Source organism: Ceratotherium simum, chromosome 33 (assembly GCF_057802395.1).
Source record: "Ceratotherium simum simum isolate JZ-2026a chromosome 33, ASM5780239v1, whole genome shotgun sequence".
NCBI classification, from domain to species: domain Eukaryota; kingdom Metazoa; phylum Chordata; class Mammalia; order Perissodactyla; family Rhinocerotidae; genus Ceratotherium; species Ceratotherium simum.
In genome coordinates, this window is record NC_141932.1 from 23,164,251 (window position 1) to 23,183,820 (window position 19,570).

The following is a 19,570-nucleotide window of genomic DNA, read 5'->3' on the forward strand; positions in this document are numbered from 1 at the left end:
TGGGACAGGCTGTGCCTCCTGATGGATGTGCGCACCAGAAAGGAAGGTGCTGGCAAGAAGCTAAAACCAAAACCCCAAGTCTGTATCTCATTGAGCTTCTTGACCTCGGTCCCAGTTTACAGGAAGCACAGGGGACAGAGGAACACGTTAAATGACACCACAAGGATGCACCAGCCAGACCCGGGCTGTGGAAACTCTACAGAGAGGACCGAGCCATCCATGAGAGCCATGAGCCACAGGTGGCTGCTGAGCTCTTGAATCGTGGCTGCTGCAAATGGAGATGTGCGACGGTGTAAGATACAACCTCGATTTTGAAGACTTAAGTATGAAAAAAGAATGTAAAATATCTAATAATTGTTTATGTTGATTACATGTGGAAAGCACATTTTGGATCTACTAGGTTAAGTAAAAGCCAGCCCTGGTGGTCTGATGGTGGTTAAGATTTGGCGCTTTGACCGCCACGGCCTGGGTTAGTTTCCTGGTCAGGGAACCACATCACTCGCCTGTCTGTCAGGTTGTCATACTGTGGCCGCTGCGTGTTGCTTTGATGCTGGAAGCTCTGCCACCGTGGTTCACATACCAGCAGGGTCACCCATGGTGGACAGGTTTCAGTGGAGCTTCCAGACTGAGACAGACTAGGAAGAAGGACCTGGCCCCCACTTCTGAAAAAATTGGCTATGAAAACTCTACCAATAGCAGCAGAGCATTGTCTGATAGAGCGCCAGAGGTGACAGGATGGTGCAAATAGACCAGGCAGGCAGGAATCTGTTCTGCTGTACACAGGGTCACTAGGAGTCAGAATTGACTTGATAGCACTAACAACAAAGGTTAAATAAAACACATCATTAAGAATAACTTCATGGGCCGGCCCCGTGGCTTGGCGGTTGAGTGCGCGTGCTCCGCTGCTGGCGGCCCAGGTTTGGATCCCGGGCGCGTACCGACACACCGCTTCTCCGGCCATGGTGGGGCAGCGCCCCACATACAGCAACTAGAGGGATATGCAGCTATGACATACAACTGTCTACTGGGGCTTTGGGGGAAATAAATAAATAAATAAAAAATAAATAAAAAAAAGAATAACTTCACATTTCTTTTTACTTTTTTTTTAAAGTGTGGGTACTAGGAAATTTTAAATTATACATCGTATTTCTATCAGGCAGAGCTGCCCAGGCTGACAACCCAGGTCTCCAGCATATAAACTACAAGGAAAAGGAAAAGTGATGGATGGCCAGCAGTAGACAAAAGGAGGCTTAAAGAAATATCAACCGATTGCTATGAGTGGGCCTTGTTTGGATCCTGGCTCAAAAACACTGCAAAAGCTTGTATGTGATATTCACGAGATTTGGAAATTTGAACACTGACTAGATGTTTGCTACTTTAAGGAATAGTGGATATTTTTCATTTTGTTTTTATTGTTTTGCTTTTGGTTAGGCATCATAATGACACCGTGGCTTGTTAAATAAAAGGAAAGCCTTTTAAGACCATATATTGTACAATTCCATGTATATCAAGTGTCCAGAATAGGCAAATCTATAGAGGCAGAGAGTAGATGAGTGGTTGCCAGGGGCCTGGTGAGGGAAATGGGAAGTAATTGCTAATGAGTACAGGGTTTCTTTTTGGGGGGTGACTAAAATGTTCTAAAATTAGATTGTAGTGATGGTTGCACAATTCTGTGAACTAAAAACCTATTGAATTGTACATTTTAGATGGGTGACTTTCAGGGTATGTGAATTATATCTCAACAAAGATGTCTTTAAAAGGAAGTATTTTAATTTAAAGATACATACAAAAATATTTTCAAATAAAAAAATAAAGAAAATCTCAAAACGATACTGACCAAGACTAAATTAGGAGCCTGAAATGTGTCTTCAACCACCAGAAAGGGCTTTCCAAAATGTACTGATGTTTTGGAATCTGCAAAGTACTTATTAATGGAGATGTGCTTTGCAGACTGTCGAGAATTCTGTCAACCATGAAGAACTTGGGAAACTCTGAAACAATTCTATATATTTTTAATGCAGATTTACATATGAACGGAAATGCAGAAATAAACCTCTGGAGAGACGTATACCAAGTGGATAACAGTGACAGCCTTTGGAGAGGTGGGATGAGAACAGGATTGGGGGTGGGGGCCAAAAGTGGCCTCAAGCATAGCTGTACTGATCCAAATTTCTTTACAAGAGGAATGTATTCCTGTATTTCCTATTTTGTTAAAAATTAATAAAATATTTTAAATAAGTTTTCTACATAAAAATCAAGTATTCTTCATGGCCAAAAGAAAACACCATAAGCAAAGTCAAAAAACAAATGATGAACTAGGAAAAACAAGTGCAACTCCTATCACCAACAAAGTTATAATCAGCCTAATATATAAAGAGCTCCTAGAAATCAAGAAGAAAAATACCAACATCCCAATAGAAAAATAAGCCAAGGACATAGTCAGTTCACTGAACAAGTAATACAAAAGCAATAACATGAAAAGATGCTTGACTGCACTCAAACAGGAGAAATGTGAATTAACACTGCACTGTAACGCCATTTTTACCTATCAGATTGGCAAAAATCCAAATATTTGACAATGCAGTCTGGTGGCAAGGCTGTGGGGAAACAGGTGCTCTCACATGTTGCTAATGAGAGGGAAAAATGGAGGGCAAAATCTGTCCAAATGACAAATGCATTTACTCTTTAACTGAGCAATTTCACTTTTGGAAGCTTATCCTTCAATATGACTGCATATACAGAACGACGCATGTACAAGGGTAATCATTGTAGCCAGCATTGTTAGCAGCCCACATGGAGCCTTCCTCAGCACACTTACTTCCATCTGCTGGAAATCTGCAGTACCAATTTACAATATCTGTGCTATAAACTGCACCTTTGTACAGTGCACAACTTGCACAACTATCCACGGCAGCCCTGACTACAGCATGCGTTATAAAAGTAAAAGCAAAGACAATCAAATAAATCATAATATATGTACTAAGTGGGATATTGGGCACCTGTAAAAAAATAATGAGGACACTCCCTGTCTCTCCAGAATATATGGTTAGGTGATACAGACTAGTGTATGTAGTTCATTACCTATTATGTAAGGAAGGAGGAAAATAACAGTGTCTGAAAAAAAATGATGGAAAAATACAAAAGAAACTAATACTTACAGTGGTGGGAGTGGGGGAAGGGCAGGTTGAGAAAGGGGTGGGGGTGAGACTTCTCACTTCATACCTTGTTATATGCTACTTTTTAATCGTGTGAATGTATTATTTATTCAAAAAAGAAACTCAATGCACTTTTAAAGTTACAGGTTGTAACTTTGTGAAACAGAGATGTTGAGCTACAAAATGCTGTGTACGCGACATCAAATCTTGTGATTTGTGAAGCCCTGAAGAGTCAGGAGCGATCTTTAGCTATATTTAAAAACTTCATCTTATAACTGAAAGTTTGTACCCTTTTACCCACCTTTCTCTATTCCCCCGTCTCCCAGCCCCTGGCAACCACTCACTTTTCTACTCTCTGTTTCTATGATTTGGCTTTTTTAGAATCCACAGATAAGTGAGATCACGCAGCATGTGTCTTTCTCTGGCTGGCTGATTTCATACTGCCCTCCAGGTTCACCCATGTTGTTGCAAATCACAGGATTTCCCTTTTTTAAAAGGCTGACTAACATTCCATTGTTATATATACACCACATCTTCTTCACCCATTCCTCCACTGACACTCAGGTGGTTTCCATACCTTGGCTATTGTGAATAACGCTGCAACGAACATGGGAGTGCAGATATCTCTTTGAGATAATAGTTTCATTTCCTTTGGACATATACCCAGAAGTGAGATTGCTGGATTGTATGGTAGTTCTATTTTTAATTTCTTGAGGAACCTCCATACTGTTTTCCAAAGTGGCTGCACCAGTTTGCACTCTCACCAGCAGTGGACAAAGGTTCCCTTTTCTGCACATCCGCACCAACACTTGTTATTTCCTGTCTTTTTGATGATAGCCATCCTAACAGGTGTGAGGGGATATCTCATTGTGGTTTTGATTTGCATTTCCCTGATGATTAGAGATGTCAAGCATCTTTTCATGTATCTGTTGATTATTTGTATGTCTTCTTTGGAAAAATGTCTATTCAGGTCCTCTGCCCATTTTTAAATTGGGTTATTGGTTTTATTGCTTTTGAGTTGTATGAATTCCTTGTATATTTTGCATATTAACCCCTTATCAGATACGCAGTTTGCAACTATTTTCTCCCATTCATTAGGCTGCCTTTTCATTTTGTTGATGGCTTCTTCTGCTGAGCAGAATCACTTCTAAATTAGGAATGCTGTGCACTTTCACTCTTGCAGAGTGCTTTTCGGTTGTCTTACAGCCCCACTGAGACTGTCTCCCTAAACCCGCCAGTGCTGGGAGTAGGGTGGGGACGCCCAGCCAGGGCCTGGCACCCAGGAGGTGCTCACTGACCATTTACTGGACTAGATTGATGGGTGAATCCGGAGGCAGTGTACTCTGGAGCCAGACTGCCTGAGTTCTTTATTTGTTTGTTTATTTATTTATTTATTGTGTGTGTGTGTGTGTGAGGAAGACCGGCTCTGAGCTAACATCTATTGCCAATCCTCCTCCTTTTTTTCCCCAAAGCCCCAGTAGATAGTTTTACGTCATAGTTGCACATCCTTTTAGTTGCTGTATGTGGGACGCAGCCTCAGCATGGCCGGAGAAGCGGTGCGTCGGTGCGCGCCCAGGATCCGAACCCGGGCCGCCAGTATCGGAACGCACGCACTTAACCGCTAAGCCACGGTGCCGGCCCCTGGACTGCCTGAGTTCTAATCCCAGCTTTGTCACTTAGCTGTGTGACCTTGAGCATGTCACTTCACCTCCCCTTGCCTCAGTTTCCACTTCTGTAAAATGGGAATAAAAAACAGTCCTTACCACCTAGGGTTGCTGTAAGAATTCAATGAACCAGTTCATTTACACACAGGACCTGGCACAGAGGGAGAATACGATAAACGTTAGCTCTTCTTCCCGAAGGTGGAGAGCGCGGGCCAGCAATGTTTAAGAGGCTGTGAGGGGGCCGGCCCCGTGGCTTAGCGGTTAGGTGCGCGCGCTCCGCTGCTGGCGGCCCGGGTTCGGATCCTGGGCGCACACCAACGCACCGCTTCTCCGGCCATGCTGAGGCCGCGTCCCACATACAGCAACTAGAAGGATGTGCAGCTATGACATACAACTATCTACTGGGGCTTTAAGGGGAAAAAAATAAATAAATAAAATCTTTAAAAAAAAAAAAAAAAGAGGCTGTGAGGGATTGGCAGGGAAGGTGGGGGTCCTGGGAGTGTGTGGCTCAGATGCCCAGGGGAGCAGGCATTGCTGGGGGAGGAAATGGCCGAGTGTGGCAAATGCTGCCAAGATGACAAGTCAGAGGAGAGATTCGGGGGTTAAGAGGTCACTGATGATCTTGCTGGGGGGAGTTTCAGGAGAGTGACAGGGACAGAAGCCCTGAGTCAGGGAAGGAGTGGGAGGTGAGAAGGGAGTGAGTGAGGGTAGACAGCTCTTGGGAGGCATGGCTGAGGAGGGGGGAGAGGTGCAGGAAGGCTCCTCGGAGGACGGCTGGGAGGTATGGGCACTTTATTTTTAAGACAGGAGCCCCTGAGCTTCTTAAGTGCTGATGCACAGTAGCGACTGCCACCCCTAGAACAAAATAAGAAGCCCCAAGTCTACACTGATGTAGATACATAAGTGGATGAATGAGTAAACAAATGGAAGAGAGAGGAAAAACTCTTTCCTTACAGTCAAATAAGAATTGATCAATGTAAAGGGTATGGTCAAATGAGAAACTCACCATTTGTCAATTACCATAGTGATAACTGTTTCAGGCAAGAATCATCAATGGATGCTAACCCTAGAGGGTGAGCAGGATATTCAGAGTCTCAAAGCACGTCCTCACAATATATGGAAGGGAATGGTAGTATGTTTACAGTGGAGACCCTGGTCAACTCCACCGTAACCACGGGAGCCACGTTAACATCCACAGCAATGGGGAGGACCAACATCACGTGCCTCCTGATATGACGCACTGAGAAGGACACGTCACCTCCATGATATTCCTGCCAAAGATATGTCGAATCCTGAGGCAAATTCAGACAAACCCACACTGAGGGCCATTCTATCAAACAACTGACCTTTTCAAAAATGTCAAGGTCATGAAAGACAGACAGACCAAGGGAATCGTTTGGGATTGAAGGAGGCTAAAGAGACTGCATGCCTAAATGCGATCCCTGATCCTGGATTGGATCCTTGACGGGGAAAAGAATTTCTTCCATGAGTGACAATTGAATAAGGTCTATAGACAGCTGCATTGTGTCAATGTTAATTTCCTGATTTGCATAATTGTTCTGTGGTCATGTAAGAGAATGCACTTGTTCTTAGACATACATGCTGAAGTATTTAGGGGTAAAGGGAACTCGTGATAGAGCAAAAGTGGTAAAAAGTTAACATTTGGGCAATCTGGGTGAAGGGTATGCAGAAACTCTATGTACTGTTCTGGCAACTTGTCTATTAGCCTGAAGTTATTTCAAAAAAAAAGTTAACAAAACAGTGATGGAAATGATCTGGCAGTAATAAGAGTGGTTAACATCTGGAGTGCTCCTGTGTGCCAGGCACTGTCTACTGTCACAGCCGTCCTGGGAGATAGTTAATGTCATTGTCCTAGCCCATTCCACAGAGGAGGAAAATGAGGCTCAGAGCAGACAAGTGACTTACCTGGGGTTACACAGGAAGAAACGGCTGAGATGGAGTGGAAGGGTGGACAGAGGCAGATGAGTGGGCTCTGGATAAAGCTGGTTTCTGCATTTCCCTCCTAACAGCCTCATTATTTAGACTTGCAATGGTCATTAGTGACTGTCTCCCTCATTAGACTATGAGCCTCATGAAGGCAGGGCTGTGTCTGTCTCAGTCATTGCTGTGTCCATGGAACCAGCACAGGGCCCAGCACAGAGGAGAAAGCCAGTAGATGTTTACCAACTGAATAACTGATCTCTATTTATAACGAGGATAATATTATGACTATTAATAATGATAATAGAAATAATGGTTCTCATCTGTGTTAATGCCTTTCATCTTCGAAACAACCAAGGACTGTTTTATCCCATTTTACAGATAAAGAAACTGAGGCTCGCAGAGAAGTCTCTCGCCCAAGGCAGGCAGGCAGCCAGGAAGGGCACCACTGGCCCTTGGCACCCCCACCCATCTGCCTTCCAGCACCCACCTTCTGGAAGTCCTTCTTGGAGATGAGGCCACGGGGATCAGTGACATAGTCCTGGAAGGCCTCAGAGCCCACAATGTCCTTGAGCTTCAGGAACATGTCAAAGAACTTGAGAATCATCTCCACGTTGGATGAGGATTCCACGAGCATGTCCACCATCTGCCGGGCAATCATGCCGTTCACCACGTTCCCTGTGGGCGGCCCCAGGTCAGTGCAGCCCAGCAGAGCCTCCTTTCTGGAGCCCCACCCGGCTTGGCTCTCTCTCCAGTTCAGGAGCCACAAGGATCCACCATGCTGGTGGAAGCTTCTTGGACCAGTTCCCAGGTCTCCACTCTAAGGGCATGGGTCACTTGCTGATCTGCATCAGCATCATGTGAACCTGGCTGATCCTGTCTTTATCCACCTCCTCTGATAGCTGGGGGAGTCATCAATAAAGAGGACAATGGCATAAGCCAGCCACCATGCCCAGTGCTGCTCTGGCATGGTCTCATCCTTATAGGGGAGGTGAATTACTATCTGTTTTTACAGAAGAAACTGAGGCTCAGAGCAAGTCACACACTCAGGGTTACTTAGCCAGTAAGGGGGTGAGGAGGACTTGAACCCTGAGCTACATGACCTCAGAGCTCACACCCCTAAGCCTTCCACTAGCCCACAGAGGCCAAGGAGGTCCACAGACGAGTGGAGCAGGCCAAAGGGTAAGACAGCAGGGAGAGGTGGAGACTGTGGCAAACTGGGCTCCCACACCCCTCGAAAGCAAACTGGCTCCAGCTTCCTTTACACCTTTCAATTTTAATATAATTTCAAATTTACATGAAACTTGCAAGAATAGTGCAAGGAACCCTCACATATTCCAGATTCACCAATTGTTTATATTTTGCCACATCTGCTTTATAATTTCCCTCCCCACAGATATTTCTTCCCTGAACCACTTGAGAGTAAGTGGCAGACATGAGGTCTTTTTAGCCCTAAACATTTCACTATATCTGTCCTAAAAGAAAGGACATTCTTTTACATAATCATAGCACAGTCATCAAAATCAGGAGATTTAACAATGATATAATTCAGTTATTTAATCCAGGCCAGCTGATTTTTGCCATGTAAGAATGTGGATCCAGGGTCACCACATCTTTCAATTTTTCAAGACAAGCTGGAAATCTGATGTTAAAAGGGAAGCTTCTGATTTTTAAAAGCAAAGGACTAGTTACAAAAAAATTGAAACACTGTAGGAAGATTATTCATTGCAACATTGTTTGTAACAGCAAAACATTTTTTAAAACCTTTGAATGTCCATCGATAGGGTTGTGGTTAAATGAATCCCTGTATACCCACACAGTGGAGTTCTATGCAGCCATATAAAAGGTTGAGGACACTCTCACGAACCTCCATAGAAAAAAATCTGTCTATTAGTTAAATTGTTTTATTAATCAGTAATAAATTATAGTCGTTTTAAGTCACTAAATTGTGGGTATATTTGTTAGGCAGCAAAAGCTAACTGATACATTTAGCAAATCAATAAGTACATAAGTAAAAAGAGTGTCCAGGCCACCCATCTTATTAAGATTTCTCTGAGGATTCAGTAAACTACTATATGTCCAGGCACATAATAGCACTCAGCACGTGTTTGCTGGGCCTGTTACTGTGACTTTGACCCGGACATGATGTCAGATGGGGTGGAAGGTTAGGGTCTCCTGGGCCTCAGAGGGCCATTCTTAGGCTTGTCTGCACCTTTGTACCCTCCCTATACCCTCAGCCGCTGGGCATTTACCTTCTAGTAGTGACAGCAACATCACCACCATGTCCTTCTGCAGATCCAGCAGCTCCTTCAACAGCTCGATCTGGCTCGAGTCCTAGAGACCCCCCATCCCAGCTATGTGAGCGCTGGTCTCTGCAGAGACGCCTCCCCCACTCCAGTAGCTTCCACCCTTCCTCACCTGCCCAGCAGGGCCTAAGACCCCTTTGTTCTCCCCTCTTACCTCCGAGGGGACCCCAGTCCAGACATGTTCCTCGGAAGCAAGGGAAGGGGCAGAGAGACAAGATTGTGGGAGTGAGTTGGCACTTTGGGGGAAGCAGGCCCTACAGGTGATGTGTGGGGGCAAGGGCTGGCAGACGAGAAGGATTGGGAGGAGGAGGGGGCTCGGAGTCCTTGGGGCCGAGAGAGACAGAGACAGACAGGGGCAAATACTTGGGATAGAGACACAGATCTGGGAAGGGAGAGAGCTCAGCACTGCACCTGGCCTATGGTGGGTGCTTGACACGTGTTTGTTGAATGAATGTGTGATGGAAAAGGTGGGACTCTGAGTTCAGGAAAAAGGCTGGAGGACACAGCCAAGTGTTTTCTGGTAAGCCATTTAGGAAGAATGTGGGGACACATTCCCCTGTCACAGTGCCTCATGTAGAATCCACAGAAGTCTCCAAAATGGTCAAAGTTCTGCCTCATGATCCTTATTTGTATTAGGTTGAGCTATAAAATTCCAATATTCCACCATTTTTGACCCACAAAGTGGTAATTTCATAAGGTTCTACCTAATAAAATGGAGGAGGGGGAAGGATGCTAGACAAATGGGATGTAAGGCTCCTTCTACCCCAATGCTAGTTCAAGAGTCACTGATTCTAATCCTAACACATTTCCACACTTCCAAAGCTCCACATTTTGACTCTAAGATTCCAAAATTCCAGGATCTCAAGATCCTAAGATGGGCGGGTGCCTGTGGTGTGCACCGTGATCCACCTCCTGGCTTCTCTTAATTCCACTCTCAAGAGTGCATGGGGCTAACCCCACCTTCCTGGTCCTAGAGGTGGGTATATAACCAGGTCTGGCCAATCAGAGCTTTCTCTCCTCTGTCCACGGTGATTGGTTCAGGGATAGGCATGTGACCCGATTGTCCAATCAGAGAGAATCTAAGGTCTTCCTGGAGCTCCCATGAAAGGGGGTTCTCTTCCCTCTGGAGCTGTTAGTGGGGTGCATGGAACCCTGGGGCGCCAGTTTTCCAGCTTGTAGGGAGAGCCTGCTGGAGAATGAAGCCAGAGAGGAGAGGGACATTTCTGCGACATCACTCTAGGCCCCGGATCTGTGATGTGAACTGATAAATTCTTTTTCTTTTCGTAAGCCACCACTTTGCATCGGATTTCTAGCCTTTGTAACCTATCCATAGACCATAGCTGATGAATTAACACTGCAGGATTTGTAACACTAAGATACTACCATTCTCTAGAATTCTAAGATTACGCCAACAGCCTGACTTCAACTGCACTGACACTGAGGAATTGCATTCTTAAGTTCAACTCCTTTCAAAAGTCAGATAATACCAGACAGAGTTACTGCCAGCCCTTGGCACCTTTGAGTGAATTAGAAAAAGGCTTCCCTTCCTCAGGACTCGTCCTGTTGGGAAACTGTAATATACAGGACGCTTTACTGCCATCTGCTGGAAAACTGTTGTAATAAATACACCGACATTTGTATGATATCTTAAGAATTGAGCCCTGGTGCAGTGTGTGGCAGCCTTGAATGTGTTTACCAGACAGAAGCAGAACAAATGGATAAGGTGTTCGTGAGACACTGACAAGAATGCAGAGGGGCGGGGGTGGTGGGGAAAAGGGGAGCACGAAGATTCTCGAGATGGGAGATGGGGCTCGGCAGGGACCTTACATCACGGATGCCCGGGATGGGCGTCATCTGCCGCACGCAGAATAAAGAAGCAAGACACTCGTTCAGCCCCAGGCCCTGATCTACAAGCCGGCCCCCATCCTGTCCCCAGGGCTGTCTGAACCTGAGATGACCTCATCAGAGAGAAAAGAACACCAACCAATCATAGAGGAGCTCAGGGCCAGGGGGCGGGGCCCAAACGTCAGACCAATGGACGTGCGGATGGGAAACCAGCCGATTGGCGGTGGCAGAGGAGGAGGCGGGGTCAGGCAGAGAGCCAATCAGGAAAGAAGATGGATTTGGACACGGGGAGGGAACCGATCTGGAACTTGCCCGGAGCTCGTGGGTGAGAAATTGACCGAGGGGGGCAAGACTTGGAAACGCGCCCCTTGGGGGATGCCCGGAAGCAGTTGCAGGAAGACAGAGGGGCCCGAACCTGAGCGAGCTTCATCATCATGTGGGCAAACACGTGCAGGAAGCCCACCACGGCGTCCCAGAGGCGGCTGTGCGCCAGGCTCTGCTGGTTCCCGGTGCAGGGGCCCTGGGGGCGGAGGGCTGCGTGAGCGCCGGGCAGGGCGCGGACGCGGGACCGCCCCGCCCGCCCCATCCCCGCGGGCGGGCCCTACCTGGATGTACTCGGTGAGGCTGTTGAACACCTGTTTAGCCACCGACATGGCCTTGGAAAAGTTCCTCTTGCCCTGCTCCTCAATGACATCCTTGCCGGAGTAGTACCAGTAGAAGTCGCTGATGGACTCCTGGGGGCCGACAGGGTGTGAGGGGGTGCCGGGGCCACGCAGCCCCCGACCCAGGTCACTCCTGGACGGCCGCCCATCCTCACCTGCAGCCGCAGGAGGTAGTCCACCGTGCAGATGATGATGTTAATAGTGGTAGTGTTCCCTGTCTGTGTCCGTAGGTAGTTCTGGAAATCTAGGGAGACGAAAAGTCATTCATTCATTGACAGTCTGTCGTGTGCTAGGGGAGGTGGACAGTGGGTCATTTATTCATTTATGCAATAAGTTTATTGAGTGCCTACTGTATGCCAGAAGGCATATAATCATTAATTTATATAATAACTCGTTATCAATTATCTACTGCGTCAGAGGAAGACGAAGATCATTTATTCATTTACGTAATAAGTATTTATTGAGGGTCTACTACAAGCCAGATGTGGTGGAGGGTCAATTATTTATTCATTCACTTTTTTCCAAAATATGTTTCTCGAGCTACATGTTTCATTGACCTACAATGTAGCAGGAGAAAATGGAGATTCAGTTCTCCATTTGTTTCCAAAAATTTTTATTGAATTCCTACTATGTGCTGGGGGAGATGGAAGATTATTTATTTATTCATTTATCCAACAGATATCTATTGAGCACCTACCAAAAGCCAGAGGAGATAAGCATCTGTCATTTATGGGTTCATTTATTCAATATATATTTATCGAGCATATACTTTATGCTCTTGGGAGATGGAGACTGGCCACTTATTCTTTGGTACTACAAATTTATCGAGCATTTACTATCTGCCAGGCACTGTTCTGGGTCCTGGGGATACAGCAGTAAAGGTAAACAAAGTCCCTGCCCTTGTGAAGTTTATATTCTTGTGTGGTAATTTTTCAGTCTTTTCTAACTGTAACCTACAGTAGAAAATCCATTTTACTTTGAGACCTGGTGCACGCATGTAATCTGGAACTATACGTACCTGAAACAGAAGTGTCACATCCCCTTACTATGTGCCCTGCATTCTAGAATTTTCCATCCTGTACTAGTCTAGTTAGCTACAAAAGAATTCTGATCTCAACCCACTAAATTTGTAGTCCTCAGCCTCTCTCTTGGCTGCACATTAGCATCACTTGGAGACTTTTAAAAATCCCAGTGCTGAAGCCCCACCCAAGACCAATTAAATTAGAATCTCTAGGGGTGAAACCCGGGCTTAAGTGTCTTTTAAAGCACAGGGTGAGAACCTCTGTGATAAACTGAGTCACAACCCTCTGCTGAGTTGGTTCCCACCAGTATTTGAAAACCATTGTTCTCTGGCAGAAAGTTGGTAACTGTTCGAGCTGAGTGATGGGGACTTGGGGAGTTACTAGACCATTCTCTCTACTTCAGTGTGTCGTTGAGAAGTTCTAGAATACTACTACTACTACTACTACTACTACTACTACTACTAAAACACGTCATGGGTGGCAGGGGTGGCGCTGGTGAATACTGGGCAGGAATGATCAGAATTGGGGGGGAAGCTAGGGGGCTGGGGCTGCCCAGAGGAGATACCTGACCCAGCCTAGGTGGTCAGAGAAGGCTCCCTGGAGGAGGAGACCTCTGAGCTGTGACCTGAAAGATAAGTAGGAGTTGGCTGCGTGAATTCCCAGCTGTGTGACCTCAGGCAAGTTATTGAACTTCTCTGTGTAGCACAGACTGTGCCTCAGTTCCCCCAGATGTAACATGGTGGTCACAACAGACTCTACTTTCTGGAGCTCTTGTGAGGTTTTAATGCTTTAATATGCATAAAGGATTTGGGCCAGCAACTGGGATATCAATAAACTGTTCTTAAAGGGCCTTAAAGAAAGAGCTGAGGTTAAGAGCTGCACTTCGGAGCAGTGGTTCTCAAAGTGTGGCCCCCGAGCAGCGGCAGCAGCATCTCCTGGGAACGTGTTAGAAATGTACATTCCTGGGCTCCACCCCAGAACTACTAATTCAGAAATTCTGGGGTGGGGGCCCAGAAGTCTGTATTTTAACAAGGCCTCCAGGTGATTCTTAGGCATACTTAAGTTTAAGAACCACCTCTGTAGACCCATTTGCCAAATGACCCATTCATCAAATTATCAAGACAACAAAGAAGGGCTTCAGTTAAGTCTTTTGAATGTTGACAGCAGTGTCACGTTGCATAGGATGGCTTTCACAGCCCTGGAAAGTTTTTGTTTCCTCCAAAGTTTTACTTTCCACCTGACATCCCTATAGCCATTTCACAATCGCTCTATCAGGGTGAATGTCCATTTTGCCTGGTTTCACATTACAGACGAAGAGTATACTCACATATTAGAGATTTTATAAGCAAATGTACAGGTTTTCTCATCAATCCTGTTTTCTAACTCCTTTGTGTTAATTTAAATCAGACCATATGCCTAAATGGTTACATATACAGCTCCTCCCACCTGTAAAGGACTCTGTTAGCTGAAGACACTGTCATCGACATGTGCAAATAAACAAGAGACAAACCTTTGTCTGCTTTGAATGGCACTAAATACTCAAGACATGCAAGGCATGTGAGATTTGAAAGATATTTCAAATATTTATTTGATTGGGCTGGTTAGTGAATCCATGAATTTAGGCAGAGGACTGGACTGCCAATTGGTGGGGAGAGAGAAATCCCACCCATAAGAACATTCTCATTTCTAAAAAGTAATAGACCCAGAAAATAAAGTTCATTTAAAACCCCAAAGACTGATTCTACCTTAGTTAAAATTAAAGAAAGGAAACCCTAGTCATGTGGCACAAAGGTATTTAAGAAACTTTGAAGAAAAACTAGTTATGGACATAAGAGCTTTTGAGAATGCAAAGCTATGGATCATGCTGTATCCTTTGTTGAAAAGCAAAGAGTGAAGATTAAAGATATTTATTAATCAGTTACCTTAAAGAACACTAGCCAAGTGGGGTGCAGCTTCTATGGAATTAGATGTATAATTGCTTCCATTCTCGTCATGCAGCTTAATTTCTGGGCAGTCTGTGGTTTCATAATCACCTGCTAAGTGTCACAACCACAACCTCAAGACTGTACATGTTTGTTATAGGAAACGGCATTTGGTAGAATGTTCGTCGTACAGCATTTTGGCTGTCCCTTTCATGTCGCAAGCTACTTGTGCTACTCAGGCTTATATTTGCTCACCAACGGATGTGTTTAATTAACTTGCATGTCATCCTTGATCCGGTTCAATCGCCTGAACCAAAACAAAAGCTGCGAAAACTCTGGTTTAAGTTAGGAAAGAATCTGTAGGCCTTCCTCCTGGCAAAGCATTTTATAAGCAAGATTCATAAGGGATTCGAATAGACTCGTTTAAAATGTCACGTGATTTTTTTTCCTCTACGGAACCAAACCATGGAAATCTGCCACATTTACTGAACTTTGGCAGCTGCTGCAAAATGCCAGTGGAAAAATGGCATGTGGCTAATTGCTCATTTGGGCAAATCGATTCTTGGCCAGATGGGTTTTTGGCAGATCGCTTTTGGGTTGTGTGCATGCGTCTGCTGTGCACGCATGGGGAATTGGGGCATTGGACTGGCCAGAGGCGGTGAAAGAGAAGGAAAGTGGCTAGATTCCAGAAATTCAAGAGAGACTTAGTAAGGTGGGTGGACACGCCTTGATGGTGGCTGAAAGTCAAGGATGAAGGGCAATGGGGTGAGGGCAAGGCCAGGATGGGTGGTGAGGCATCACTGATAAGCAGAGGAGGAGACTGGAGATTAACTCAGGCAACCCTTCCAGACTGACCCAAACCTCGGCCTCCTCTCCACCCGCCCCTCCTCCTCACCATTATTGTGCCCCTCGCAGAGCAGTTGCAGGAATCGGAACAGATCTTGGGTGAATTCATCATCTGCCATGACCTTCTCTCCTGGGTGGAAGAGGGGGCAGGGCCCAGAAGGGCTCAGATGTGCCAACACACAGCACACGCATGCACACGGCCCATGCACACTGCACCCTCATGCACAGGGCATAGGGGCGCTGGGAGGGGCAGCCACCACTTCAAAGACACTGTGAGGGCCACAAGCACCCGTGACACCAGGGGGGTCCCGACCTCCGAGTCCATGGAGACCTGAGGGGCCCTGAGTCATGAGGCTGGGGCCTCAAGGGTCTTTCTACAACATCAGTATCCCCGTGATGTCCCCATTTATGTGACGTCCGGGAGTGTCTGCCGACCCAGCAGAGGTTCAGGGCCGTGGAGGTTAATGGATTATGGGGTTGGGGCCGCTTTCACGCAAAGGCTCTGAGCAGGAAGGGATTGGGCTGAGGATGGGATTGAAAGCCAGTCAAGTGGCTCAGATGCCTTGAAAGCAGCCAATCTAGGAGAAGCAGAGCGGGGGGCGTGTAAACATGGGCCAATCAGAATGCGCCTCTGAAAGAAGCCAATCACGGTGGGCTGTAGGGGCGGGAAGAGAGGTGAATGGGCCAACCAGAGCAGGCGCAGAGGGGGCATGCAGACCAATCAGAGTGGAGCTGGAGCAACCAATCCGGTTGGTGGATGGGCACCGCAGACCCCACCAGTGTGGGGTCGCGCCGCAGAAAGCTGGGTCGCTGGGAGTGGGGTCAACCCACCCCGGGACTGCGAATCTGGGTCTGGAAGTGCCAGAACATCCAGCTGGAAAGGGATCTGCGCCATCTTCGCTAGCTTTTACTTTACACATGGGGAAACTGAGGCTTCCGGAAGGTGAGACTTGTTCATAGTCCCAGGTGGTGTTGGTGGCTAATCTGGGACCCGCATCCTGGTCTCTGGACCTCTGACCTCAGACTTTCCGCGGGCATGGTGCCCCCACGGAAAGGTCCCTCCCTCCCCGGCTGTCCCAGATCCTCAGCCCCCAGGTGGAGGGCGGTTGGGGGTTAGAAGGGAAGGGGTGGCAGTCGCACAGCAAGGGGTTACGGGCGGGGAATTACCGTTCTGGCGGTTGATGACTGGGGCAGCCACAGGATGGGAGGAGGAAGCAGGAGAAAAGAGGGAACAAGAGAGACCGAAGGAGACAGAGAGACAGACACAGAAAAACACACACGGTGAGACGGTCAGAGATGAAGACATAGACACACAGAGAGAAACAACCCAGAGAGAGAGAGTGGTAAAGAGCAAGGAAGAGAGTGGGAAATGAAGGTAAAAGCGGAGGGAAAAAAGAAGAGGGGAGAGAGCGAGAGAGATGGACAGGTAGAGGTGAGAGGCAGGAGGCGGGGTCAGGGCAGAAAGGTTAGATACGTCACAACACGGCAAAGAAGGGAGTCGATTAACCGGGATTAGGGACATTAATGAGGGAACACCAACCAGGACGGGAGGTCGGGGGCACGTTCAGGGCAGGCTTCATGTGGTGATGGGCAGGAGAACCCAGACAGAAGGACACCCAGGGGTGGGGACCATGGTGGGGCAGGACTGGGGACCACTGCAGGGGGGAATCTGGGGATGCTCTTGGGGAGGGGGAGCCTTGGAGGAAGGGAGCGCTGGGCAGCATGGGGGTGGAGGCGGATCCCGAAGGAAGAGGATGTCCTGGGGAGAGGGACGCCCAGAAGAGGGCCTCACCGGTTCCGTCCTCGTTCACCATGCCCAGCCCCTCTGCCTTGTTCTGTCTCTCAAAGGCATTGAGATCCAGGACGCTGAGGGGAAGAAAGGAAAGCCTCAGAGGGATAGAGCAAGTCAGCCGACAGCAAGAGAGAAGAAAGGCAGACAGGAGTAGAGTCACATTACTAGGGTCATCGGAGCCCCTATTCCCTGCTGCTGGGTGCCCCTTGGATTCTCAACAACCTTCCTGTCCCAGCTGTCTGGATCCATAACACAATTCATTCTCTCTCTCTTTTTTTTTTTTCTTTTTTTGGTGAGGAAGATGAGCCCTGAGCTAACATCCTCTTTTTGCTGAGGAAGACTGGCCCTGGGCTAAAATCTGTGCCCATCTTCCTCTACTTTATAGGGGACGCTGCCACTGCCACAGCATGGCTCGGCAAGCCGTGCGTAGGTCTGTGCCCGGGATCTGAACCCGCGAACCCTGGGCCGCTGCAGCAGAGCATGTGCACTTAACCGCTATGCCACCGGGCGGCCCCACACAACTCATTCGCAAAGCCTGTGGCACGTTGCCTCCCTTATTGTTCCATGTGAATTCTTATAATATAAACTCCCTGTTATGTGAGCTGCTCTGAGTGGGTCTCTGTTCCCAGAACCAAGGCAGTAGAACCGGAACCGGAAGTGGTACCACGAGTAGGGGCTCAGCCAGACCAAACAGTTTCACTGAAAGATGTTCACGAGAGCCTACCTGCAAGTTTGCATCAGTGCCTGGATGCTCTGGAAGAAGCCAACTTCCTTCTTGTCCTTCAGATAATCCAGCATTTTCTGCAAAGGGGGCAGGAGGGGAGGGGGAACTGGGAGTCACGCAGGAACCTCCTGCCCCTCTCAGCCCTCCTCCCAGGTCCCTTCGCCTGTTACCTGCTGAACGTCAGCATTGCCTCCATTTAGGATGGAGATGCCCAGCTTTAGGGTGGAGGACACCATGGCACCCGTCTCTCCTGGAGGGGGCGGGGGCAAAAGATGGCCCGCTCAGTTTGGGAGCAGTGTTCTCCACCCACCAGAAAACGGCCATCCCAGGGGATGGGAGAGAAGGGGGAGCAGGAGTGTGCATGCAGGGGTGATCGTGATTGAAGGAGAAGTCAGAAATTCCAAAGGCAAGTGGGACACGCAAGGGCTGGGGTATGTGTGCAAACCGCAAGCACGCAGGGGTGACAGAGTGTGCCTGCTGGGTCCACAGGGAGTGCATGGGCGGGGAGAGTGAGGACAGGGTGGGTGAGCTCGGCGCATGCGCGAGGGCACCTTTGCAGGCACTGATCATCTGGAGCACCATCTCCGCGGCCCCCCGGGTGTGCAGCCGCGCCTGCTGGTACAGCAGCCTCTGCTTCTCCATCTCCTTCTCCTGGGGCAGAGCCAGGCCCGCAGCACCGAGTGACTCCAGGCTCACCAGGCCAGCCTTTCCCCTCATAGCCTAGTCCCTCACGCCTGCCCTCCCTGCTCCAGCCACAGCCATTGGCTCCTTCCTTCAGCTGTGAGCTCCCTCTGTCCCCTCCGTCTGAGGTCCCGGATTTGCCTCCTGCACTCAGTGCCCGGCCGGGCATGGAGCAATCTTAACCTGGGCCCATGGACTTCCAAGGGGTCAATGGATAAAATCCAGGAGGTCTGTGAACTTGGATGGAAAAAGTTATATTTTTACATTTACCCTCCTCTAACTGAAATGTGGCATTTCCCTCCATTATGGGTGAGGCCGTAAATCACAGCAATATTGGCAGAACCTGTGGTCATGTCACCAATAAGAACCACAAATGACTCCATGTCGCATTATTTTTGCGACATCTCGAAATATCGCTTATGGTCATCACTATCCATCAATTACAGTAGCTATCAGACCCACTGTTAGATCTGGTTATTTGAGAGATGAATAAAGAATGCAGATATTACTGTGCCACAAATTTTTTAAACAATATATTGATAACTCCTTCAATATGCTTGTTTCCTCTGTTATGAATTCATTCTTTACGTTTAAAAACAAACATGATTCTGAGAAAGACTTCGTCAGATGCCAAAAGGCACCCTGGCATAAAAACGGTTAAGAAACTCAGGGACATGCTTGCCGACTGCCTTCAGGATGGATGGATGGGTTTGCTGTGTGTACTAGCTCTTTCTCACTGCCTGGCCTTTGCATATGCTGTGCCCCCTACCTGGAACACCTTTCTCCTTTTCCTCAAGTGGACACTCCTTTGATCTTTCTGCTCAGACATGGCCTCCTCTGAGAAGCCCCTCCTGATACCCGTCCCCACAGGCTGGGTCAAGCGCCTTACCTGGGCTCCCACAGCCCCATGGACTTCCCCCAGGGCCCCCTGAATTTCTCTGGCTTTCCCAGTCCTGACCCCTCTGCTGGTGCCCCCCCATCCCCCCCGACCCCTCTGCCTGAGTCTCCCT

The 19,570-nt window shown here is 47.7% G+C and overlaps 1 protein-coding gene across 1 annotated transcript in view; it reads right to left on the reverse strand.

The window, feature by feature from the left end:
• The window catches only part of RYR1 (ryanodine receptor 1), a 111,062-nt gene that overhangs the window by 20,106 nt on the left and 71,386 nt on the right, over positions 1-19,570 (reverse strand). Inside the window, exons 78-87 of the mRNA XM_087421947.1 lie at positions 18,431-18,530; positions 18,050-18,129; positions 17,880-17,956; positions 17,156-17,229; positions 15,413-15,493; positions 11,729-11,817; positions 11,517-11,645; positions 11,327-11,431; positions 9,013-9,094; positions 7,251-7,438 (exon numbers count right to left, since the gene is read on the reverse strand). Coding sequence (XP_087278073.1) covers positions 7,251-7,438; positions 9,013-9,094; positions 11,327-11,431; positions 11,517-11,645; positions 11,729-11,817; positions 15,413-15,493; positions 17,156-17,229; positions 17,880-17,956; positions 18,050-18,129; positions 18,431-18,530 — 1,005 coding nt within the window. The remainder of the gene's footprint in view (positions 1-7,250; positions 7,439-9,012; positions 9,095-11,326; positions 11,432-11,516; positions 11,646-11,728; positions 11,818-15,412; positions 15,494-17,155; positions 17,230-17,879; positions 17,957-18,049; positions 18,130-18,430; positions 18,531-19,570) is intronic.